This window comes from Pteronotus mesoamericanus, unplaced genomic scaffold (genome assembly GCF_021234165.1).
Source record: "Pteronotus mesoamericanus isolate MK-2021 breed Mesoamerican mustached bat unplaced genomic scaffold, CSHL_Meso_final contig_100, whole genome shotgun sequence".
NCBI lineage: Eukaryota > Metazoa > Chordata > Mammalia > Chiroptera > Mormoopidae > Pteronotus > Pteronotus mesoamericanus.
In genome coordinates, this window is record NW_026554999.1 from 15,960,267 (window position 1) to 15,981,081 (window position 20,815).

The following is a 20,815-nucleotide window of genomic DNA, read 5'->3' on the forward strand; positions in this document are numbered from 1 at the left end:
TCAGGCCTCCAAAGTTAAAACTGACATTCATAATCACCAGATTACAAATTTAATTATGGATGTTTTAGATTTCATATGTTGGTAAGACTTGCAAATGAAAATATTCAGAAAGCGGTGGAGTATACAGACCCAGACAAAGTCAGGCCTGGGCTCAGAGCCATCAGGGAGATGGTAGTTGAAAAGCACCCGTGGATAAGTTCACTCAAATTATGAGGTCAATAGTCGGCTATACAGATTTACAACGCAGAAGGAGCCTCATGCAAAGATTTTATGTGTTAGTGGGATGTTTTCCCAAGCAATGAGTTAGAAATAACTGACTACTGTTATCACAATCCATGGACAGAACATTCCAACTGTGCGGAAACAGGACCCAGATGCAGACGTCTACATCCTAAATCCTGCTGAAAAGTCAGAATTCGTCGGGAACTTTGAGAAGCAGAGACCCCTCACTGGTTCCATAAGTGGAGTAGAAAATTTCCCATACAGGAAGGCCTGATACACAGGAGCTGTGCCTTAGCATCTGCAACTGCAGACATGATGCCCTCCCCATTCCCTTGAGACCTGGAGCCCATTCGTACAGAAGCTTCCTGCACACTGCAAACAACCAGAAAAATAGTAGCTGAATCGACTGAGCCAAGGAAATGAGAATGGTTACCCCTAGTCAGCTACAGTCACTCCTGGGTACATTATCAAATTTTAAAGTGTTTTCACTGACCCTCCACTATTTCATTGCAAATGTCTGAATTTTCCTCTACATACTGGGGACAAAGCCACGATAAATTGCTACCTACTTGCACTGAGTTTCACTTTATTCTGATTCATTGCCTGTTTCAGGGACCTTCTAAAATCAGTTTATGGACTCTACATCCTGGTGGTTCCCAGAGAGAAATGAGCCTAGATTCCAGGGAATGCAAATGTCTTCAAACTTGCAGCCAGCTTCCAGGCTCCCTGCAAAGGTCTCCTAAGCCCCTAAGTATTTCCTCTCTTAAATCACATGTCACTGGCTCAGGCAGAATATTTTCAAGTTACTTCGTTCTCCTTAGGAGACAGTGACTTCAAGGTCTACTGAGTAGACAGAAGTGCTCTCGTTCTTGGCAGTCTTATTGTGCTGTTCTAAGCTTTACTTTAGTGATTATTTTTTAAATTTGGGTTTGTTTGTTTTTCTTGTTCCTAAAAGAAAATATGTCTTCAACGCTGCATTTGAAACATGACGTTGAATGTCTCCTGGCATGTTTATGGGCTGGATGTAAGACTGTTCATGTGAAAGGGAGCTTAGTATCTCACATGTGAAATGTGGTGACTTTTATTTGACACATTTCCAATTAAGTGATGTAAATCTTTAGAACCAGTGGTGGATTATTGTGTAGCAGTAGCACCTGGTATTCTGCCAAATTTTAATTTGGATGTAAAATTTATTCTTGCTTCAACCTAGAGTTGATCTTCTAATAGTGTCTGTCAGATGGTGGTTGAACTAAGCAGGTTATGCGATGCAGCACAGAATGAGGCATAGTTTTCTGTGCCATAAGGTAAGACACAACGTCACCTCAAATTAGCATATATGCAATATGCAAACACTTCTCATGAATACCAAAAAAAGTATATAACAGGAAATTAAACAATTATTCTCAAATGGAAGGCAACAAAACTGAATAATGTGACAACTGTAGGAAGTTCTTGGAACTTCCTGAAGCTTTCTTTTCCATAATCTGTGTTCACCTTTAAAGCCCTCCATAAGTACAGCCAAAAATTTGAGTATTTGAAAGTGTCCCTTAGAAACCCACAGGAAAAGATTGCAAAGCAGACTTCTGGCCAAGATGAAGGTGTAGGTAGGTAAACTTTGCCTCCTCGCACAACCAAAGGAGGGACAACAACAAATTTAAAGACAGAAAACAACCAGAACTGCCAGAAAATCAAACTGTGTGGAAGTCCAACAACCAAACAGTTAAAGAACAAACATTCAGCTAGACCAGTAAGAGGGGCAGAGATGGCAGCTGGGGTGGAGAGGACGTGCAGCAGGGCAGTGGCTGGTGGGCTGGGTGGGCAAGGAGGCGCTTGGCAGACCAGGCAGTCCCACATTCATGTGCAGATAAACTGGGAGGAACAACAGGGGAGCAAGAGAGACTGCACAACCCAGAGTTCCAGTGCAGGAAAAGAAAGCCTCAAAAGCTCTGGCTGTAAAAACCTACGGGGGTTGCGGCAGCAAGAGAAACTCCCAGCCTCACAGGAGAGTTTGTTGGAGAGACCTACAGGGTCCTAGAACATGCGTGGACCCATCCACCCAGGAATCAGCACCAGAAGGGCCCAATATTCTTATGGGTAGCGGGGAAAGTGACTGAAAGTCCGCTGAGAGCCGAGCATGAAGCAGTTCTCTCTCGGACCCCTCCCCGACATACAGTATCACAACGCAGCATTGTGGGTTGCCCCGCCCTGGTGAATACCTATGGCCTCTGCCTCTTACAATCTAACAGGTGTACTGAGACAAAGAAATATGACCCAAATGAAAGAACAGATCAAAGCCCCAGAAAAAATACAACTAGGCAATGAAGAGATAGCCAACCTATCAGATGCACAGTTCAAAACACTGGTAATCAGGGTACTCACAGGAATGGTTGAGTATGGTTGCAACATAGAGGAAAAAGTGAAGGCTATACGAAGTGAAATAAAGAAAAATATACAGAGAACTAACAGTGAAGGGAAGGAAACTGGGACTTAAATCAACAATTTGGAGTAGAAGGAAGAGATAAACATTCAACCAGAATAGAATGAAAAAACAAGAATTCAAAAAAATGAGGGGAGGCTTAGTAACCTCTGGGACAACTTTAAATGTTCTAACATCTGAATCATAAGGGCGACAGAACGAGAAGAGGAAGAGCAAGAAATTGAAAACTTATTCGAACAAATAGTGAAGGGAAACTTCCCCAATCTGGCAAAGGAAATAGACTTCTAGGAAGTCCAGGAAGCTCAGAGAGTCCCAAAGAATTTGGACCCAAGGAAGCACACGTAATTACATTACCCAAGATTAAAGATGAGGAGAGAATCTTAACAGCAGCAAGACAAAAGGAGACAGTTACCTACAAAGGAGTTCCCATAAGACTGTCAGCTGATTTCTCAAACCTTGCAGGCATGAAGGGGCTGGAAAGAAGTATTCAAAGTCATGAAAGGCAAGGACTTACATCCAAGATTACTCTATCCAGCAAAACTATCCTTTAGAATGGAAAAGCAGATAAAGTGCTTCCCAGATAAGGTAAAGTTAAAGGAGTTCATCACCACCAAGCCCTTATTATGTGAAATGTTAAAGGGACTTATCTAAGAAAAAGAAAATCAAAAGTAGGAACAGTAAAATGATGACAAATTCACAACAACAATTGAACCTAAAAAACAAAAACAAGCTAAGCAAACAACTAGGACAGGAACAGAATCACAGAAATGTAGATCGCATGGAGGGTTATCAATGTGGAGAGGGAATGGGGAGAATAGGGGAAAAGGTACAGGGGATAAGAAGCATAAATTGTAGGTACAAAATAGGCAGGAGGAGGTTAAGAATAGTACAGGAAATGGAGGAGACAAAGAACTTATATGTACCACACATGGACATGAACTAAGGAAGGGAATGCTGGTGGGAGGGGGGTGGGCAGGCCAGAAGGAAATAAAGGGGAGGGGAAAATGGGACAACTGTAACAGCATAATCAATAAAATATACTTTATTTTTTAAAAAGAAAAAATAAGATTACAAAGCACCTGATCTATTCCCAGTAATATCAGTTAGGCTCTGATACACACACACCCTACACACACTTGAGTTTGTGTTTACTGTTCTTGTTTTGCATTTTTTCATGTTTTTTAAATTGTGTTGCTTTTCTTCATTGACATTCAGATTTTGTTGATTTCCCCCCATGTTTTTATTTATACTCTAGTATCCTCTGTGATATATCTTAGGTTTGAGCTCAGGAAAATTGCTTTAGGTAAGACTGAAAAGTGTCTTCACATCTTTGCTCTTAGGCAAATAACCAATTTTTTCGAAGTGATTATTACTGGAAACTGCAGAAGTTGAAAATGGAGGACAGCTCACTTGGAAACCCCCCCTCATTCCTCCACCTCTGCCATTGTCAGTGTCGGTGATAAGGATAAGAGGCAAGTTCTCTTGCACAGGTACTGTGATATTTTTGTGACAGACAGGGTTCCTTGACTCTCTGATAGTCGTGGCTCTTAAGAACATGAGAACTTTCCCTTTCTGGGCTTCCCCACAGTGTCACCTGAGAGCCCTTGGCTCTATGTGAGGCAGTGCTCTGGTGGAAAGTACATGGATTTGGACAACACCCAGACTGGCAGCCACTTCTTACACTATTGCAACCTTGGCAGAGTTAACTGCTTCTGTGAGCCTCAGTCTTATCATCTGGGAAATGGAGATGGAAATAAAATTTCTTCCTCCATCGTTCTTAGAATTAAAGGAGGTCATGTCTATCAAGCGCCAGCAGAGAGTAGGCACTCAGTGAATGTTCATTTCCTTGCCTCTCCACGCCAATAATATAAGCAGTAACTTCCTCACTTGGCTGCAGCCTCTGTTTCTGAAACAGAAGCATCTGCCCTTCACTGGTGAGGATAATGAGATATGCTTCTTTAGTGAATTCATCAGACTTCTTGGTTGGACTTCGATGAAACAGAGCAAAGGGAAAATCTGAATATGCAGCAGACATGTAGGCCTTGTACATTAGATAGTATGGAGTAAGTCTGGGATATCTGTGGTCACCTTACTATAAACATACATCACAGGTAACAGATCAATTCCCCCTTTCAGAAGATCTTGACTACAGTGGCAGACTGTTTTGTTTGCCAAACTGTGGCTCTTTCTGGGGCCACAGTGAGCTCCTATTTCCCAGGCTTCTTGCCGTTGGATGTGGCCAGTGGAAGGCGGGCAGTCCTGAGGGTCCCCCACACCCTCTCCTCCCTGCCCGCCAGGTGGATGTCAGTGTCCTGACTGGGGAGACCCCGGACACCATGTGTTGAAGTGGGCAGAGCCTCTAGCAGGCTGTGTGGAGCAGAGTACCACCTGCCCCACCTCCTGGACTTCACCCAAGCAAGAAAGAAGCTCTTTGTATGAAGCCAGTAAAACCTCCAGGTTTATCTGCTACAGCAGCTAGCATGACCTTAACTAACAAACTTGAAGAAACTAGAGATAAGTTTTTAAAACTTTCCCCTTGTGATGCAGCTGATATTCTTTGAAAATGACAGCACCATTTTGTTTTGTTACTGTGAGAAAACAAATTTCAAATTGCTTAAAACTACCTATATAGCCTATCTATGCAAAACAACATGTGTATATCAATCATAGGAAATCCAGAACAAGATTCTCTCTCGGCAAGAAGTCTATTTGATTTTTTTGCGTAACGGTTTCAGCCAAAAACCAGGGTTAATGATTAACTACACTTACTATTAATTAAATACCTCTGATGCCAGGTGCTGGGTTGGAGAGGGGGAGCTCTATAAAGATGGGAGAAACATAATTATTTTTTCTAAATTATTAGAAATTCATAAATTAGAAAATAAAAATGTTTCTAAAGTATTTTCTATCCTCTTGTGTTTTCTTAAACAAAGTACAATGCTGAAAATCACCGTACATCCCCCAGTGTTCAGCTTCATCAACCATAAACTGAAGGATACTTAATCCTTCATAGCATTTGAGACTACCCCCCAGCCTAATGCCTAGCACAATAAACATGAAGCAACACACACAGTAACTACTGAATCCTTGACCTGCTTCTTGATGATTTGGTTTACCAGGGTTTGTTTTGAACTTACGCTTAGAAACATAAATTATCATCCTCAGAGGCTTGTCAAGTATGTTTTGACTGCTGGATAGCAGCACTTTCAGTTATGGCATCTAGGCTTACAGTTTGTGTCGACGACTTCTTGCCACTCTTACTGGTAGCTACAGCCTTCAAGTTATAGTCTTAAAATCTATTTTATGGGGAGAAGAAAATAAAACACCACTAGTAGAAATTAGTTGACCTTTGAATGAGGCAGAGGTTATGGGTGTTGACCCCCTGCACAGTTGAAAATTCACATATAACTTTTGACTCCCACAAACTTAACTACAAATAGCCCACTGTTGACCAGGAGGCTTAGCAATAGCATAAACAGTCAATCAGCATCTATTTTGTATGTTATATGTATTACATACTATATTCTTGCAGTGAAGTAATCTAGCGAAAAGCAAATGTTATAAAGAAAATCACAAGGAATAGAAAATACACTTGCAGTGTTTATTGAAAAAAACAATCCACGTATAAGTGGATCTGTGCTGTTCAATCTCATGTTGCTCAAGGGTCAACTCTGTTACGAAAAGATGAAGAAGTTCTTTGTGTGAGCTGAGGAACACCCCAGAAGAGCCGACACCCAGCCTTCAGATGCTGTTTCAGCAGCCTGGGGGCCTGTAACAGTCAGGGCTAACCAGCAAGCTGAGGTTAACAGAAGTCAGACTTCCTGCCTCAGTACACTTTGCCAGCTCAGCTCCTGTGCTGGGGGAGGCAGAGGGGAAAGGTAAAGAAAGACCAGGGATCAGAAGAGGAAGAAATAACTTTGGTGGCTCTTCACTGAGGAGACCAGGTGATGTATGTGCACATTCGAGTTTGAGAAGCCCAGTTCTTACAGCACCTGTTGTGGTTTATATTCCCACCAGCCCTGTGTCAGACCAGCCATTGCACATGTTTTCCAGTCTTAGGTGAACACAGCATCCTGTTCTTTGGTTTTGTAATTCTTTGGTTTTGTAATTCTTTGGTTACTATCGATGTTATTTTTTTTTTCATATTCTGTGTTAATATTGTATCTCTTCATCTGTGAATTGACTATGCATGGTCTTTCCCATTTTTATTATTATAGTCACCATTTTTTTCAAATAAAAATAATTTTGTTTTTCTTAGAGCATTTTTCTGCCACTCATTATAGAAAAGAGAATAACTAAAATTTTAAAAACAAGAGTGTGATGATCACCTTTTATGTTAACTCAAAATAGAATTATATTAAGGTGCCATTTTATGGCCTATTTTTAAAAAAACAGTTTTATTAAGAAATAATTGACAAATAGTATTCTCCCATTTATAGAGTGTAATGCCATTTTTTTAGTATATTCAAAATTGTGCAGCCACCACCGCAATCTAATTCATAGACATTTTCATCACCCCAAAAAGAAATCCTGCCCATTTGCAGTCACTAACTCCTCAGGCCTAGGGAACTACCTGTCTGCTCTCTCTTCATAAATTTGCCTATTCTGGACGTTCCCTGTAAATGGAGTCATTTAATAAGGGCTCTTTCATGGCTGGCTTCTTTTATTTAGCATAACATTTTTTTCTTTTTTTAATAAACAGTTTATTTGAGCACAGCGTGGGCATCACTTACATGTTGTCTACGCTCCTTTCATGCTACAACAGCAGAGCTGAGTAGTTGCCACCGTATGGACTGCAAAGACTAAAATATTACTGCCTGGCTCTTTCAGAAAAAAGTTCACTGATTTCTATTACAGACCAAAGAAGGCAACCAAGAATTCATCATCAGTTGATTTGGGAGTATTTTAGGTAGAGAGATAAAAAAAATAAATAATATTGCATGACAGGATGAAAGGGAGCTTAACAGTTTACAGATAAACTCACTGACTACAGTGTACAGTTTATGTCCTGCACTTCAACAAATATACAATAGTATTTTCTAGGGCCCTTAGGTTGTTGCATGTATCAGCACTGCATTTCTCTTATTGTCAAATGATACTCCATTGTGTGGGTGTTCCACCACAGTATATTTATCCATTCACCAGGTGATGGATATTTGAGCTGTTTCCACTTGGTGGCTATTATTATGAATCATGTGCTAGAGCATCCATTGACAAGTTCTTACGTGGACATATGTTTTCATTTCTCCTGGGTATGTACACCTCGGATTGGAACTGTTGCGCCACGAGGTAACCCTACGTTTAGCGTTAGGGCAGAGCTGCCAGACTGTTTTCCAACACAGCTGCACCATCTTTCATTCCCTCCAGCAGTGGATGAGGTTTCCAATTTCTTCACATCCTTGCCAGTATCTGTTATTACCTGTATTTTTGATTGGTGGGTATGAAGTGGTATCTCATTGTGGTTTTGATTTTCATTCCCCTAAAGACTAAGGAAGTTGAGCATCTTTTCATATGCTTATTGGCCATCTGTACATCTCTTATGGAGAAATGTCTATTCGAGTACTTTGCCTGTTTTTCAATTGGGTTGCTTGTCGTCTTATTATAAAGTTGTAAGAATTTTTTATATATTTGTGATACATGTCCCTTATCAGACACATGATTTGTAAATATTTCTCACATGCTTAGGTTGTCTTTTCATTTTCTTGATGGTATCATTAGCAGCACAAAGTCGTTAATTTTGATGAAGCCCCATTTGTTTATTTTTTCCCTTTGTCACTCGTGCTTTTGATTTCACATCTAAGAAACCATCACTTAACCCAAGGTCGTAGAATTACTCCTATGCTTTCTTGTAGGAGTAATTTGCTGTAACAAATTACTACACAAAAATTATTTTAATGGCTTAAAATAACCACCAGTGGATTTTCTTGCAATTCTGTCGGTCAGATGTCCAGAATGGTTTTCACCAGGTAAAGTCAAGGTGTCGGCAAGACTGCGTCCTGGTGGAGGCTCCAGGGCGGGGCCCTCTCCGCATGCCTTTGCCAGCTCCTCGAGGCTGCCTGTGTTCCTCGGCCCACCGCCCTCTTTCACCTTCAAAGTTGCCAGCGGCAGGCTCTTCTCCCATCAAATTATTCTAGCTTTTTCTTCTGCCTGGCTGCTCTTCCACATTTAAGAGTCTTTGTGATTACACTGAGGCCACCTGGATATTCCAAGATAACCTCCTTATTTTAAAGTCTTCTGATTAGCCACATTCATTCCTATTGTGGTCTTAATTTCCCTTTGCCACATAATGTGACATATTAACACTTTCTGAGGATTAGAACATGGGCATCTTGGAGGGGCTGTTATTTTGCCTGTCACAGTCTGTGGTCCATTTTGAGTTAATTTTTGTATGCTCTGTGAGGCAGAGGCCCAGCTTCATAGTTTTGCATTGGGATGTCCAGTTTTACCAGCATTATCTGTTGAAAAGACTCTTCTTGCATTTATATGACCTGCTTTTTATCTTAAAACAATATAATATCAAAAGGTGCCCATACCAAATAACTATGACATGCCACTTTAAATGACCAAATAGGATTTCACTCCTCTATGGCTAGACATTGCCTCCAGCCTTTTGCTTTTGCAATTGTCATTATCTGATTTGTGGGGGTTTCTATCAGATACATTATGGACACAGACCTTTTTCCATTATGTATGTTGTAAATTATCTTTGAAATGATTTGCTCTTTTCCACCATCATGGTTTAAGCTCTTACCCCTTTTGGACTGGCTGTGGCCATAATCTGCTCATTGGCCTCCCAGCTTCCACAATTGCCCCCTACAATCCTTTTTCCATAAACAGAGTGGCCTTTGCAAAAAGCACATCTAGGCATGTGACTACTGCCTCTGCCCTTAACAGATTCTCACCAGGAAACAGACAAAACTCTTTATCCTGGGCCCTCCCTCCCTTCTGCTCAGCCTGCTGCTATGCTCACTCTCCATCCGTCCACACCTGCTTCCTCTCAGGCCCTCGTGAAAGCCATTATTGCCTCAACCACAAGCCAGTCCCCCTAATGAGGGAAAGCCTCCTGTATCACCATGCATCTTTCCTTAGCAGACCTTTCACATTGCAATTTTAAATTTACTTGTCGGGGTTCATGAATGTTGGCTTCCTGCACCGGACAGTAAGCTCTAGGAAGATAGGAATTGAAGCTGCTTTTGCTCACCATCATACCTTCAGGTTTCAACACATGGTAAGTACTGGTATATTGAGTAAATAAACAAGGGAAATCAATTGTCTACTGTATATTTGACTTCTCATTTTTATGGCATTTTTGATTTACAGAATCTTAAAATATGTACAATATATAAATCTTTTATGATTTCTCTCTTTGTTAGAGCTATGTTAAAAGTCCTTCTCCACTCCAAGAATATAGAAATGTTGACTTATTTTTATTTTACTCTTTTCATACTTCTACTGTTTGTATTAACATCTTTAATCTACTTATAATTTATGTCTGGCACGTAGTATAAATTAGGGAAATTACTTCCGAAGTGATTAGCCAGATTCCCAATCCTTTTTCCTCCTTTCCTTGCAGATTTGAAGTGACTCATTGATTGCGTACTAAATCCTTTTCCATGTTTAGTTATGTAAATAGTGAATATCCATCACTGGTAATATTGGCCGCTGTTTTGATTATAGCTTTATGCTGTGTTTTAATACCTGACAGTCGCATTTTCTAAGAAAATAAGTTTTATAAAATAATGCTTTCGAGTTATACAATGTGAATTAAGGGCTACTAGCCAGAGAACTGTTCCTTAGAGCAGGGGTTCTCAGACTGCAGCAGACTCCACCCCAGAATTCCTGATTCACTGGGTCTGGGGTGGGACCCAGGTGTCCGCATCTCTAACAGGTTCCCCGATGATGCTGATGCTACTGATCCAGGGACCCCAATTTGAAAACTTCTGCCTTAACTGCTTGAAATAAAGAATATGGTCAGAATATGGAACAGTCCTGGTGCTGCCTCTGAATTGATTTCCCAGTGAGCCTGCCCAGTGTGCTTGTCGTGAGCACCTCGCTGCCGGTTTCTCTGGCCCTGCTCCTGGCTCTGCTTCAAAGCCCAGCCCCCTTTCATGGCTGCCCTGCTGCTGGCAGCTCCCGACAGTCAGGCTGTGGCCCCCTTTCAAGGATGGGGTGACTCCCTGTTGCTGTAGGTTCTTATGATTTTCCTTGTGTTTAAGGGGAATGGAGCAGAGAACTCCCCTTTGCTTTCCTCATTCCCACCTCCTTGGCTATTTAATGGCATCTTGGTCCACACAAAGGGAGAGTTAATCACTAACACCTGCTTCTGCTCCTGGACCCACAGCCAAATACTTGACAGAGACTTTTCCACCTATTCCACATAATGTAGCATATTTAAAGAAACATGCTTGAACAGTTTAGCCCTACAATCTCTTCCTCTGTGAAGAAGCCTGTGTCTTCTTCCTTCACAAAGGGATGACGTTCTTCTCTGCTTTGTCATTAAGACAGAAATACACGATTATATTTTACATGAAATATGCGGTCTTAGGAAAACATTTGTTTTCCCTCTTTTTTGAAACATTGCCCCCACTCATTTACATTTTCCCTGTCTAGGTCACACAAAAGTTAGGTTGGAAATTATGCCCATCTCCTTAAGCAATATACCCTCTGGGAATGCCTGCTTTTCATTTTTTCTTTCATAGTATCTAAGACGTGCCATCAGAAGACCTCCAGTCACAAGAAAACAAGTTTCTATTGCGCCCTCCAGCGTCCAGTCGCATATCAACACACACAGCAAGGTGGTCTCCGGGCGGCGCCCTGGAAACACAGAGAGATGCATCTGCTATCATTGAGGCCTCCCTCTCTATTGACAAACGAATGTGGATACACTGACTGCAGTACAGCTTAGTAACTGTTGCACTGGAGGCAGTCAGAGGACACGGGGGGGACAAAGGCCAAGGGCTCTGCCCTCAGCATGGCGGGGGGCCTGGCAAGGCTCAACTCCTAGAAAAGGCAGATTTACATAGATCGTTGGGGGAGGAGATTTGTCTGTGCATTTATTTACTTCTATTATTAACTGCTACTGCTACTATTTTATTTCATTTTTACTTTTTGATTAGCAGTGCGATCAAATATTTGACAATTCACGCAGTAAGAAAGGGGTTATAGAAGTGCTGTGCAATATGATGTGATTTCACAGTTTTAGCCACATTTTCAAAAGTGAAACAAAAGAAGTGAAATTCCTATAACCACTATATTTTATTTAATCCACATATGTAAAATTATAATTTCCACATCTAATTAGCATAAAAACATATTAATGAAATACTTCACATTCTTTTTTTTAACCGAGTCTTTGAATTGGTGCAAAGTGTATATAACGTTATAACTCACTGCAATTTGGAATAGCCACATTTCAAGTGCCTATGTCTGACAAAGTGATGAGATAGTAATGTTGCCGTTCCGTTTCTGCCCTGAAGCTACTGAGTTCCCCGCCCTGGAAGCAGCCGTTGTTGCTGGCCTCTGGTGTGTTCTTCCACAGATAGTTGCCACCTACACAAGCAATTATACTCATACACATTTACCCACAAGCAGTTAGACACATTTATAGGCAAACAGTGGGTCAATAATCACATTGTTGTGTGTTCTACTTTTTTTCACTAATAGCAGATTTTGGAGGCATTTCATATCATTACTTAGGAAGCAGGCTCAATGTTTTCTTTTCACTTTATTTATTTATTTATGTTACTGCATAGTATCCCGTTTTATGGATGTCACAAATTACTCATTTAGTCTTTATCGATGGGCATTGAGGTGGTTTTCACTACTTGGTGCTTATAAACAATTTGAGCTGAGTTTCCAAAGGTGCAAAAAGTAACAGGAGCTAACCCAGTGAGGATGGGGAAATGCCGCTCTAGAGGGGCGAGCATGAAGGAAGGTATGGGGCACAAGAACACATGGCATTTGGCTAATTTCTTATGGCTCGAGACGTCTGGAGAGCCGAGTGTGTGTGTGAACAGAAGAGAGGAGAGGCTGGAGGGGTAGGAAGAGATCAGATTGCAAAGCATCCTATTAAGGAGTTTGGACTTCCTCCCTAATGGAGAGTCATGAAGAGATTTTTGGAAGCAGGGAAAAAAATAAATAAATGATTGGATTAATAAATAATTGGGAGAGGAGGGACAGATCTTCCCTATTGATGAATTCTGATTTGTAGATGTAGAAGGGTGAGGGAAGCCGAAAAATCACCATTAAGAGCACCACAGTGGTAATTGCTGCAGGCAGAATCTACTGGTGAATATTCAAATTAGTAGGCAAAACTTTAAGAAACAGGATATTTGCATAGCCTCAAAGTATCTCCCCCAAAATATGTATTAATTTTTGTAATGGTTTTAACATATGTCCAAATATTTTTCAATATTCCCCCTCCAGGAAGTGGAGCCTAATTCCACTGGACTTAATGACTCATTTCTAATGAATAGGGTATGGAAAAGGAAAAATAATAACTTTACAGTGGACAAACCTGGCAGACACCACCTCATCCAAGGATGGGAACAAGGGCAGCAGGAATCTGAGACCATGGACAGACTGGGGAGGTCTCCAGAAGGAAACTCAGTCAGACCTGGCAATGGTTTGGATAAGGAAGGGAGGGAGTAAGAAGGCGCAGAGTAACACCCAGTTTCCAGCCTCCAGGAATTAGATGGGTAATGATATCGTTCACTGAGATGGAGAAAACAGGAGGAAGAACCAGTTTCAGGGAAACATTCATTCCGTTTCAGACCTGTTCAGTTTTGAGTCCATCTGAAAGTTCCAAGTGTCCATTAGACAGCCGGCCTAGCGAGCCCACAGGTCAGCAGGAAGAGCTGGCTGTAGACTGTTGTGGAGAGTCTGGCCTTTAAAGGGCGGCTGAGGCCAGTGAGAGCACGAGATGGCTCAAGGAGGATGGATAGGCGTTCAGGGGCTGGACCTGGGAGGTAGCAGGGCGACCATGTCCTCAGAAGCGGTGACAGGGCAAGGTGGCTGTTAAGAGCTGAGTTCTAGAGGCAGGTTGCTGGGGCCAGCTCACTGGCTTTGCCACCTACCCAGCATGTGACATGGGGCAAGTTATTTAATCTAATAAGGCTGTTGTCAGTATTACATGAGATGCTGTCTGTAAAGTTCTTGGGATACAGCTGCGCGCGCGGTGCTCAAAGAATGTTGGCAATTGGAGGCCAAGGAAAACTACAGTGTTCTGTAAGCTAAAGATGGCTCATAAAGAAAGGTATGCAATTCACACCCTTTAGATGATTCTTATGAAAAAAGTGGAAATTAAGTGTTGGCAAGGATGTGGAGAAATTAGAAGTTTTAGGCATTGCTGATGGCATGTAACATGGGGCTGCCACTATGGAAAACAGTTTGGTGGTTCCTCAAAAAGTTAAACACAGTTACTATATGATTCAGCAATTCCACTCCTCAGTATTTACTCAGTATATATAGGAACTGAAGATAGATTCAAACAGATACTCGTACACTCTTGTTCATAGCAACATTATTTGCAATAGCCAAAAGGTGGAAACAATCCTAGTGTCCATCAACAGAAGAATGAATAAACACAATGTGGTACGTACCTAGAGTAGACTATTATTCAGCCTTCAAAAGGAATGAAGTTCTGATGCATGCTACACCATGGATGAACCTTGAAAACATTATGCTAAGTTGTAGTAAGCCCAGCATAAAAGGACAAATATTCTATGATTCCACTTAAATGAGGAACCAAGAATAGGCAAATTCTTAGAGGCTGAAAGTTGCATAGAGGTTACCAGGAGATGGGGGAGGAGTTTGGGATGATGAAAATGTTTTGGAACTGGATAGTGTAGATGGTTATACAACATTGTTAAAATACTTAATGCCATTGAATTGTATACTTAAAAATGGTTAAAACGATAAATTTTATGTTCCGTATATGTCACCACAAAATGAAAAAAATGCTAGTTAATGCTGCAAAGAACTCAAATAAGATAAGCCCTGAAAAATTATCCTTGGTATGCATTTCATGACACAGGGGCCACCGATGACATTTCCAGAGTCCTTGTAGAGGAGCCAAGGTCAGAAGTCAGCTTGCAGTAGATGGAAGGGTGAGTGGGAAGTGTCTAGACCAGGGACTAGCAAACTGTGGCCAAGCCTGGCCCACTGCCTGTTTCTTTAAATAAAGTTTTATTGGAACCCAGGAGAGCCCTGCCCATGTGTCTGTCAGCGGCCACTTGTGCTGCAGCTGCCACACAAGTAGCTGCCACAGAAACCACATAGTCTGCAAACAGAAAATATTTACTCTCTGGCCCTTTGCAGAAAGTTCCCCAGCCCCTGGACTAGAAAAGACCCCCTGGACTTTCAAGAACTTTGGCTTTGTTAGACAATTCCTGCATTTGTGGTGAAGTTACTGAGAAGATAGTGCCCCTTCAGTCACTGAGCAGAACAGACCCAGCCAAACAATAATAATCATGATGATGGTGATGAATAAGGAGGAAGAAGAGGAGGAGGGGAAGAGAGGGAATTCATTCCTTCCTTTCTCTTTCTCTAACTGGAGGTACCCTCATCGTACCTTCTGGAGAAAGGGATTGTAAGTCCCTCCACCCAACCCTCCCAAATGACCCCCGACGCTAAATTGTCATGTGACTGGCAAAAATAAACGTTCTGAGATGGCAACTAACTACAGTTTGGTTTAAAGGTTCCTCATTAAGTCAGGAAAATGCCCACAACCTGAAACTTTTCAAGTGTTCATTAATTTATCCTCTGGGACTGGGTGCCACTATTTATTCAGATCAAAAAGAAAGCCGACATCTTTAGCACTCACTGTGTGTCAGGAACTATACCAAATTTTGCGCCTTGGTGACCTAAATGGTAATCATCATAAATATTAGATGGCCTCTCACACTTCACATGTGGGGCAGCCGGGCTCCCTGGGGCTCAGTAGGCACCCACAGACTCACAGGGAGTCAGTAGCCGAACAGGGGTGTAAGTGGGTCAGCCAGATTCCAGGCCCCAGGCTATTTCCACTGCACCGTGCAGTCATCCTATCTTCTGTGGCCACCAACAGCCTCAGGATGGTTCCTCGTGCCTGTTTTAAGTAGAATCTAGTATTTGCTGGCGTCTCAACCTATTTTACCCCATGAGCCTGGCTATCTCGCCGTTAGGATGTGTCTCAGGTGCACTGCATGTAGGCTTTAGCAACACCTGCGGAATTCCCCATCTGTTCCCCTCCTGCCTGTGCCCCCAGTTCCCAGAGTGGTGCACCTGACTTTACCCTTCTTTTCAGTGTGCTCTGCCAGTGCCATCTAACACTTAGGCTTCTCTCGTTACCACCTTACCATGTGTTTTGACATTGTCAGCTATAATTCCTCCAGCTCTTGGTTGGGTGACCTAGGGAGTCAGCAAGAGGAGGAGATAGTGGCTTTTCCAGCTCCAGATGATCAGTGCATAAACACAGCACCCTTATGACTTTTTTTCTTTGAGGCTGCCCTTGATAATGCAGCCTTTGACTGTCTAGATTTCTGGAGCCATCAAATCAGAACACAGTGAGAAAACCAGCTGACCCCCAGAGAGGGCTGGCAACTTATCCAGGCACACACAGCTTGTTGGCAGCAGCTGCTGGACTAGGAAGGCCACCCCTCTGCCCTCCCCCTTCTCCCAGCTCTCAGCCAGGAGCTCATTCTGCTGCAGCTCACCGCCTCCTGCCTGCCTCAGTTGATGAAGCAGGGGTCGTCCTCCTGCATGCAGAGTGCTTACCTTGGAGCCTTTTCATGAATGAGACCAGATGCAGAACTCCACATTGATCATTTCTGTCCCTCCCCTTTCTGCTTTCTGTGAGAGGCAGCCCCCCAGCTCCCAGCTGGCTCCTGTCCCCTCCCCCAACCGGGAGAAGTTATTACATGAAGAGATCAGCTTACCAGTTTTGTCCCGAGCAGAAGCTGTGCACGGAGCTCCGGGTAGTACAGTGAGGGAGAGCAGCGGGACCGGCGTGGTGCCTAGCGGAACTCCAGGGCTGGATTCCGGGACACAAGTGCATCTGCTGTTAGCACTTGGCAGACGGAACTCTCCTCTAGGGCAGTTCTAACTTTGGGTAATAATGTTTGTCAGCTACCTGATATTAGCATTGCTCCACGTTCAAACAGCAGTGTTAGCAAGACCTGGGGGAGAGGTAAGCCAAATAAAATATCTTGTCAGAAGTTGTATTTTTGTCAGCATTATATTTCCTTTTCTATCTATCAAGAGGGATCAGGGAATGGGCTTTTACGGTTTGCAAAGAATGATGCTTTATACTGCTGTTTTAGGCTTGCCTGGCCATTTCTTTTAGGCAGACTTCTCTTCTTTTTGAAGAGACCTGTAATTTGTAAAATCTCATTCTGAGGTTGCACAGTTGCTGCCCCGGGGAGTTGGCATGGCCTAGACGACAGATGCCTGGAGGTGCATGTTTTCCTGCCACTGCAGAATGAAGAAAACGTGCATGTCAGATCCCAACAGGCACTGTTACCTTTTGAGAATTTGTCTCCAGTGTTGCAGAGAAAATATGCATGCTACAGGATTTGCTTCTCTTTACTGTTTTTGCATCACCTTTTCTCCCTTTTTGCTTTGATGTGCTCGGAAAAAATCTGTGCTTAACTTTCTCTCACGGGTTTGAAGAAGGATAGTGATACATATCAGGGCTAGGAATATGTCCAGATCTACCATAGAAGGAGGCATGTTGAAGGCCTGTGAGGGTGACTTGTTCTTACTGGTTTAGCTAATGTTTGCTGCGTACAGTTCTGAACATCATAGATGCCCATTGGCGCCAGTTTTTGGTGCAGGCAGATGTTGCAAGGGATGATCATATGGGCTAGAGAGGAAAGCACTTAGGTGTATCCACCCTCGCCTGCAATAAATTGACCTCGTCCACTCCTTGTACTCCTTACGCTGATGAAAAGTCACAGATGCCTGAGTAATGAAGGACAGCCTTTTCCTGAATCCATCTTCCTCTCTGAAAAGCCAAGTGAAAGTGTGTCTCCTAAAAGGGCCATGGGGCCACCTCACAGCTTTGTCTTTTGTTGGCATTGTCAGGACAGAGCAGGCTCTGCAAGCCTAATGTAATTACTTTCTCTGTTCTAAAAGGAGGGAAGGGCAGTGCTCCCAAGCCCAGGCTGCAAGGCTGGCTGTGGTTTCGGCAGGCTTATTACTCTGTTCACATAGACATGTGGCTCGAGGCGTGCAGAAATGGGTCACTTGTTTTAGGCTTTTAGCCAATTAGTTACCCTTGTCCTCTGCTCTGGAGATATTTTCTGGGCCTGTGGGGGTATCAAGGTCTTGAATGGGAACTTGAGGGACTGAATGGGTTAGTGATGCTGGAAGCTGAAAGCAAACCATTGCCCTCTAGTTGTAGTTGAAGTTCGTAACTTCCCTGTTGATTTTTCACTGTGCAGAGTAAATGACAAATGTGCTGGCCTAACTCAGCCTGGAGCGCTTGGGCATGTGAGAGGAGAGCTCATATGGAAAATATTTCTATCACCGCTGCATGCGCATATGGTCTGGGGAGACCCCCGTACAGAGCACATCACAGCGCTCCTGCAGCCCTCCGTGGCGTGCCAATTACTCTTATTAACAGCAGGGCCAGGGGCAGGCTTCAGTTACCTGCACACAGCTGGCTCCTGGGGAAGGCCACTCCGGAATGTGTGTGCCTCCAGCCTTGTGTCACATGCAGAGAGGCAAGAGCAGCTCTGTTTCACTTTACAATCAGCAGAGCAGATGAAAAATGAAAGGGGATTGCACAGACTCATCCAAATCTTGATGCTGTTCAAATGGCACTCGGCACTTGGGAGTGGAAGGCAGACCTTCGTATTCTGAGTTAAAGTATGTGTGCCTAGTAGCCAGAACACCCAGTCACAAGTTAGGAGGTGCCTGCTCTTCTGCCCCTTTGTTCTACTCTGCTGTGCCAAATGAAGACCCTTGTGTGCCTTTTCTTCTCTTCTTCCTTGTTTTCCTTCCTTCCGTGGGTGTGCATGCGTGTGTGTGTGTGTGTGTGTGTGTGTGTATGTGTGTGGTGTGTCCATACACTGCAAAGTTGTGGCTCCATAACCACTGTGCTCCTAGGAAATTGTACAATTAGTGGGATTCCATTCCCCTTGTTGGAAATGAAATGATGAGGAAGGAACATGAGTAGCTCCCCCTCCCTCCTTAAAAAGAATGTAGTTTATATAGAGCTTTGAAGAATGTGGCATTTATTTATAAGAGGCTGTTTTTTATAGCCATGTTACTTACAAAACTCACCCATAAACATGTGGCGTCGTCCCCAAGTCACCAAGATTTCCTTTTTCTCTGCCAGCCGGTTTTCTTGCAGGTTTTAATTATCTTCCCTTTGGATGTTCATAAAAGCACATGAGGAATAGGAAGAAAGCCTACACCTAGTGGTGTGTAGCTGGCTGTGTTCTCAGCGTGGGGCTGGAAGCCCCTCAGCAAGCTCAGTCCGTTTTCTAGGGTGTGAGGTCCTTCCAGATGAGCAGGGGCTGGCAGGTGGCGGGGGGAGAGGGTGTCAGCCAAAGCGAGCCTCGCTCGGCCTCCTGTTGCTGGCACTGCTGGCACCAACGACTGGCACAAGGACAGAGCAGCCTGGCAGGGTGCCGGCGCTCGGGCTGGAGGGTGAACACAAAGGACTCTTCCTTCTTTTATTATCTGGTTGCAGAAACATTAAACTAAGAACCCTGAAGGCCCTGGCCGGGCAGCTCACTGGATTAGAAGGTGGTTCACTCCCCAGTCAGGACACATACAGGAAGCAACCAATGAATGCATAAGTTTAAAAAAAAGGCGGGGGGCGGAGGACATTACAGTGTCTTTGCCCTTACCCTTGTCAAAATTAGGATAGCAGCAATGTGCACTTGTACAGATTGCGTGCATCCCCTAAAAGAATGTAAAGGGCTAAAAGGTAAGCCTGGATTTTTGGGGCGTTCTTCAGTGTGGGAAGCATGCCAGGGTCCAGTTTCTTTGAAACAGAATTGGGCAAGGCTGGGGGCAATTTCCTCCTTAAACTTGAACTTGCCTTCTCAGGTAAAACCAGTAAGATGCTGTTAGAGGTGGGGAGCAGGAGGTAGAGGCAACTAGAAGCCTGTGCAGTTCCATATTTTGTGGTCAGATCAATTCATAGGAGTAAGTGAAAAAGATGTTTATTTTGGTTTTGATGAAACAGTTCGGCAGAACCTATCAAAATTTTTTTAAATTTTGGCTGCTAATGAGTATGGTATTTCCTTCTGCGGTGTATTGGAATTAGATAACGGTGATGGTTGCACAGTTTTGTGACTACACTAATGACCACTGAATTGTGCACTTTAAAATAGCAAATTTAATGGCTTGTGAATAATATCTCAATGTTTAAAATTAAAAATAAATAAACAATAAGCATCTCTTTGACCTTGCTTTTTCCATTTCTAACACTTTATCATATAGATCTACTCTGAATGTGCAAACTGTTCTATGAGCCATTTTTCATAATTAGGCTGTTGCAACGACCTGAACGCCCCTTGATAAGGAACAGTATGCAGGTGTTCAAAAGAATGAAGTTGCTTTACATGCACTAATATGAAATGACCACCAGGATATGTTGTTAGGTAAGAAATTCAAATTGCAGAACACTGTGTATAAAATTAGTTAACATGTTTGTTTGTCCTCTCTCTGGAAGGATATACAAGAAACTGGGGAGGAAAATAGAGTGGCTGGGGGAGGGGGACCAGTGAGAGACTCACATACCCCTGTATGCCCTTGGTACTTTTGAATTGCGTGCAACAAGCATGCCATATCTAGTAAAATGTAATAAATAAGGTATGTGCTATGATAATAAATCACTTCATAATATATGAAATACATGCTATGGTACTTAACATCCTCAACAATAGTTTACAGCAGATGCTCAGCTGAAGTGTACATGAGCTAATAGCTGTAACACTGAAGTACAGCTCAGTGAAGTCATTCCTTAGGGGCCAAAATGCTGGTCTTCAGGTAACTCATTCACCCATTTAACACCTACTCATTACTCCTCTGCTTTGTGTGTGTGTGTGTGTGTGTGTGTTTTCATTTTTATAATGAGGATAATAGTAGCTACGTTAAGGAGTGGTTAGAAAGATTAAATGTGCGATGTGTAGAGCTCTGAACTTGGTGCGTCAGGCACAT

The 20,815-nt window shown here is 42.9% G+C and overlaps 1 protein-coding gene across 2 annotated transcripts in view; it reads left to right on the forward strand.

The window, feature by feature from the left end:
- Positions 1 to 20,815, forward strand: part of THSD4 (thrombospondin type 1 domain containing 4) — a 546,728-nt gene that overhangs the window by 331,640 nt on the left and 194,273 nt on the right. Inside the window, exon 1 of one of the 2 annotated variants that reach the window (XM_054595687.1) lies at positions 16,755 to 16,826. The exons of the other annotated variant lie outside the window; for it this stretch is intronic. Within the exon in view, the coding sequence (XP_054451662.1) occupies positions 16,755 to 16,826 (72 nt within the window). Of the gene's footprint in view, positions 1 to 16,754; positions 16,827 to 20,815 lie in introns of those variants that run through there. 2 annotated transcript variants of the gene reach the window in all.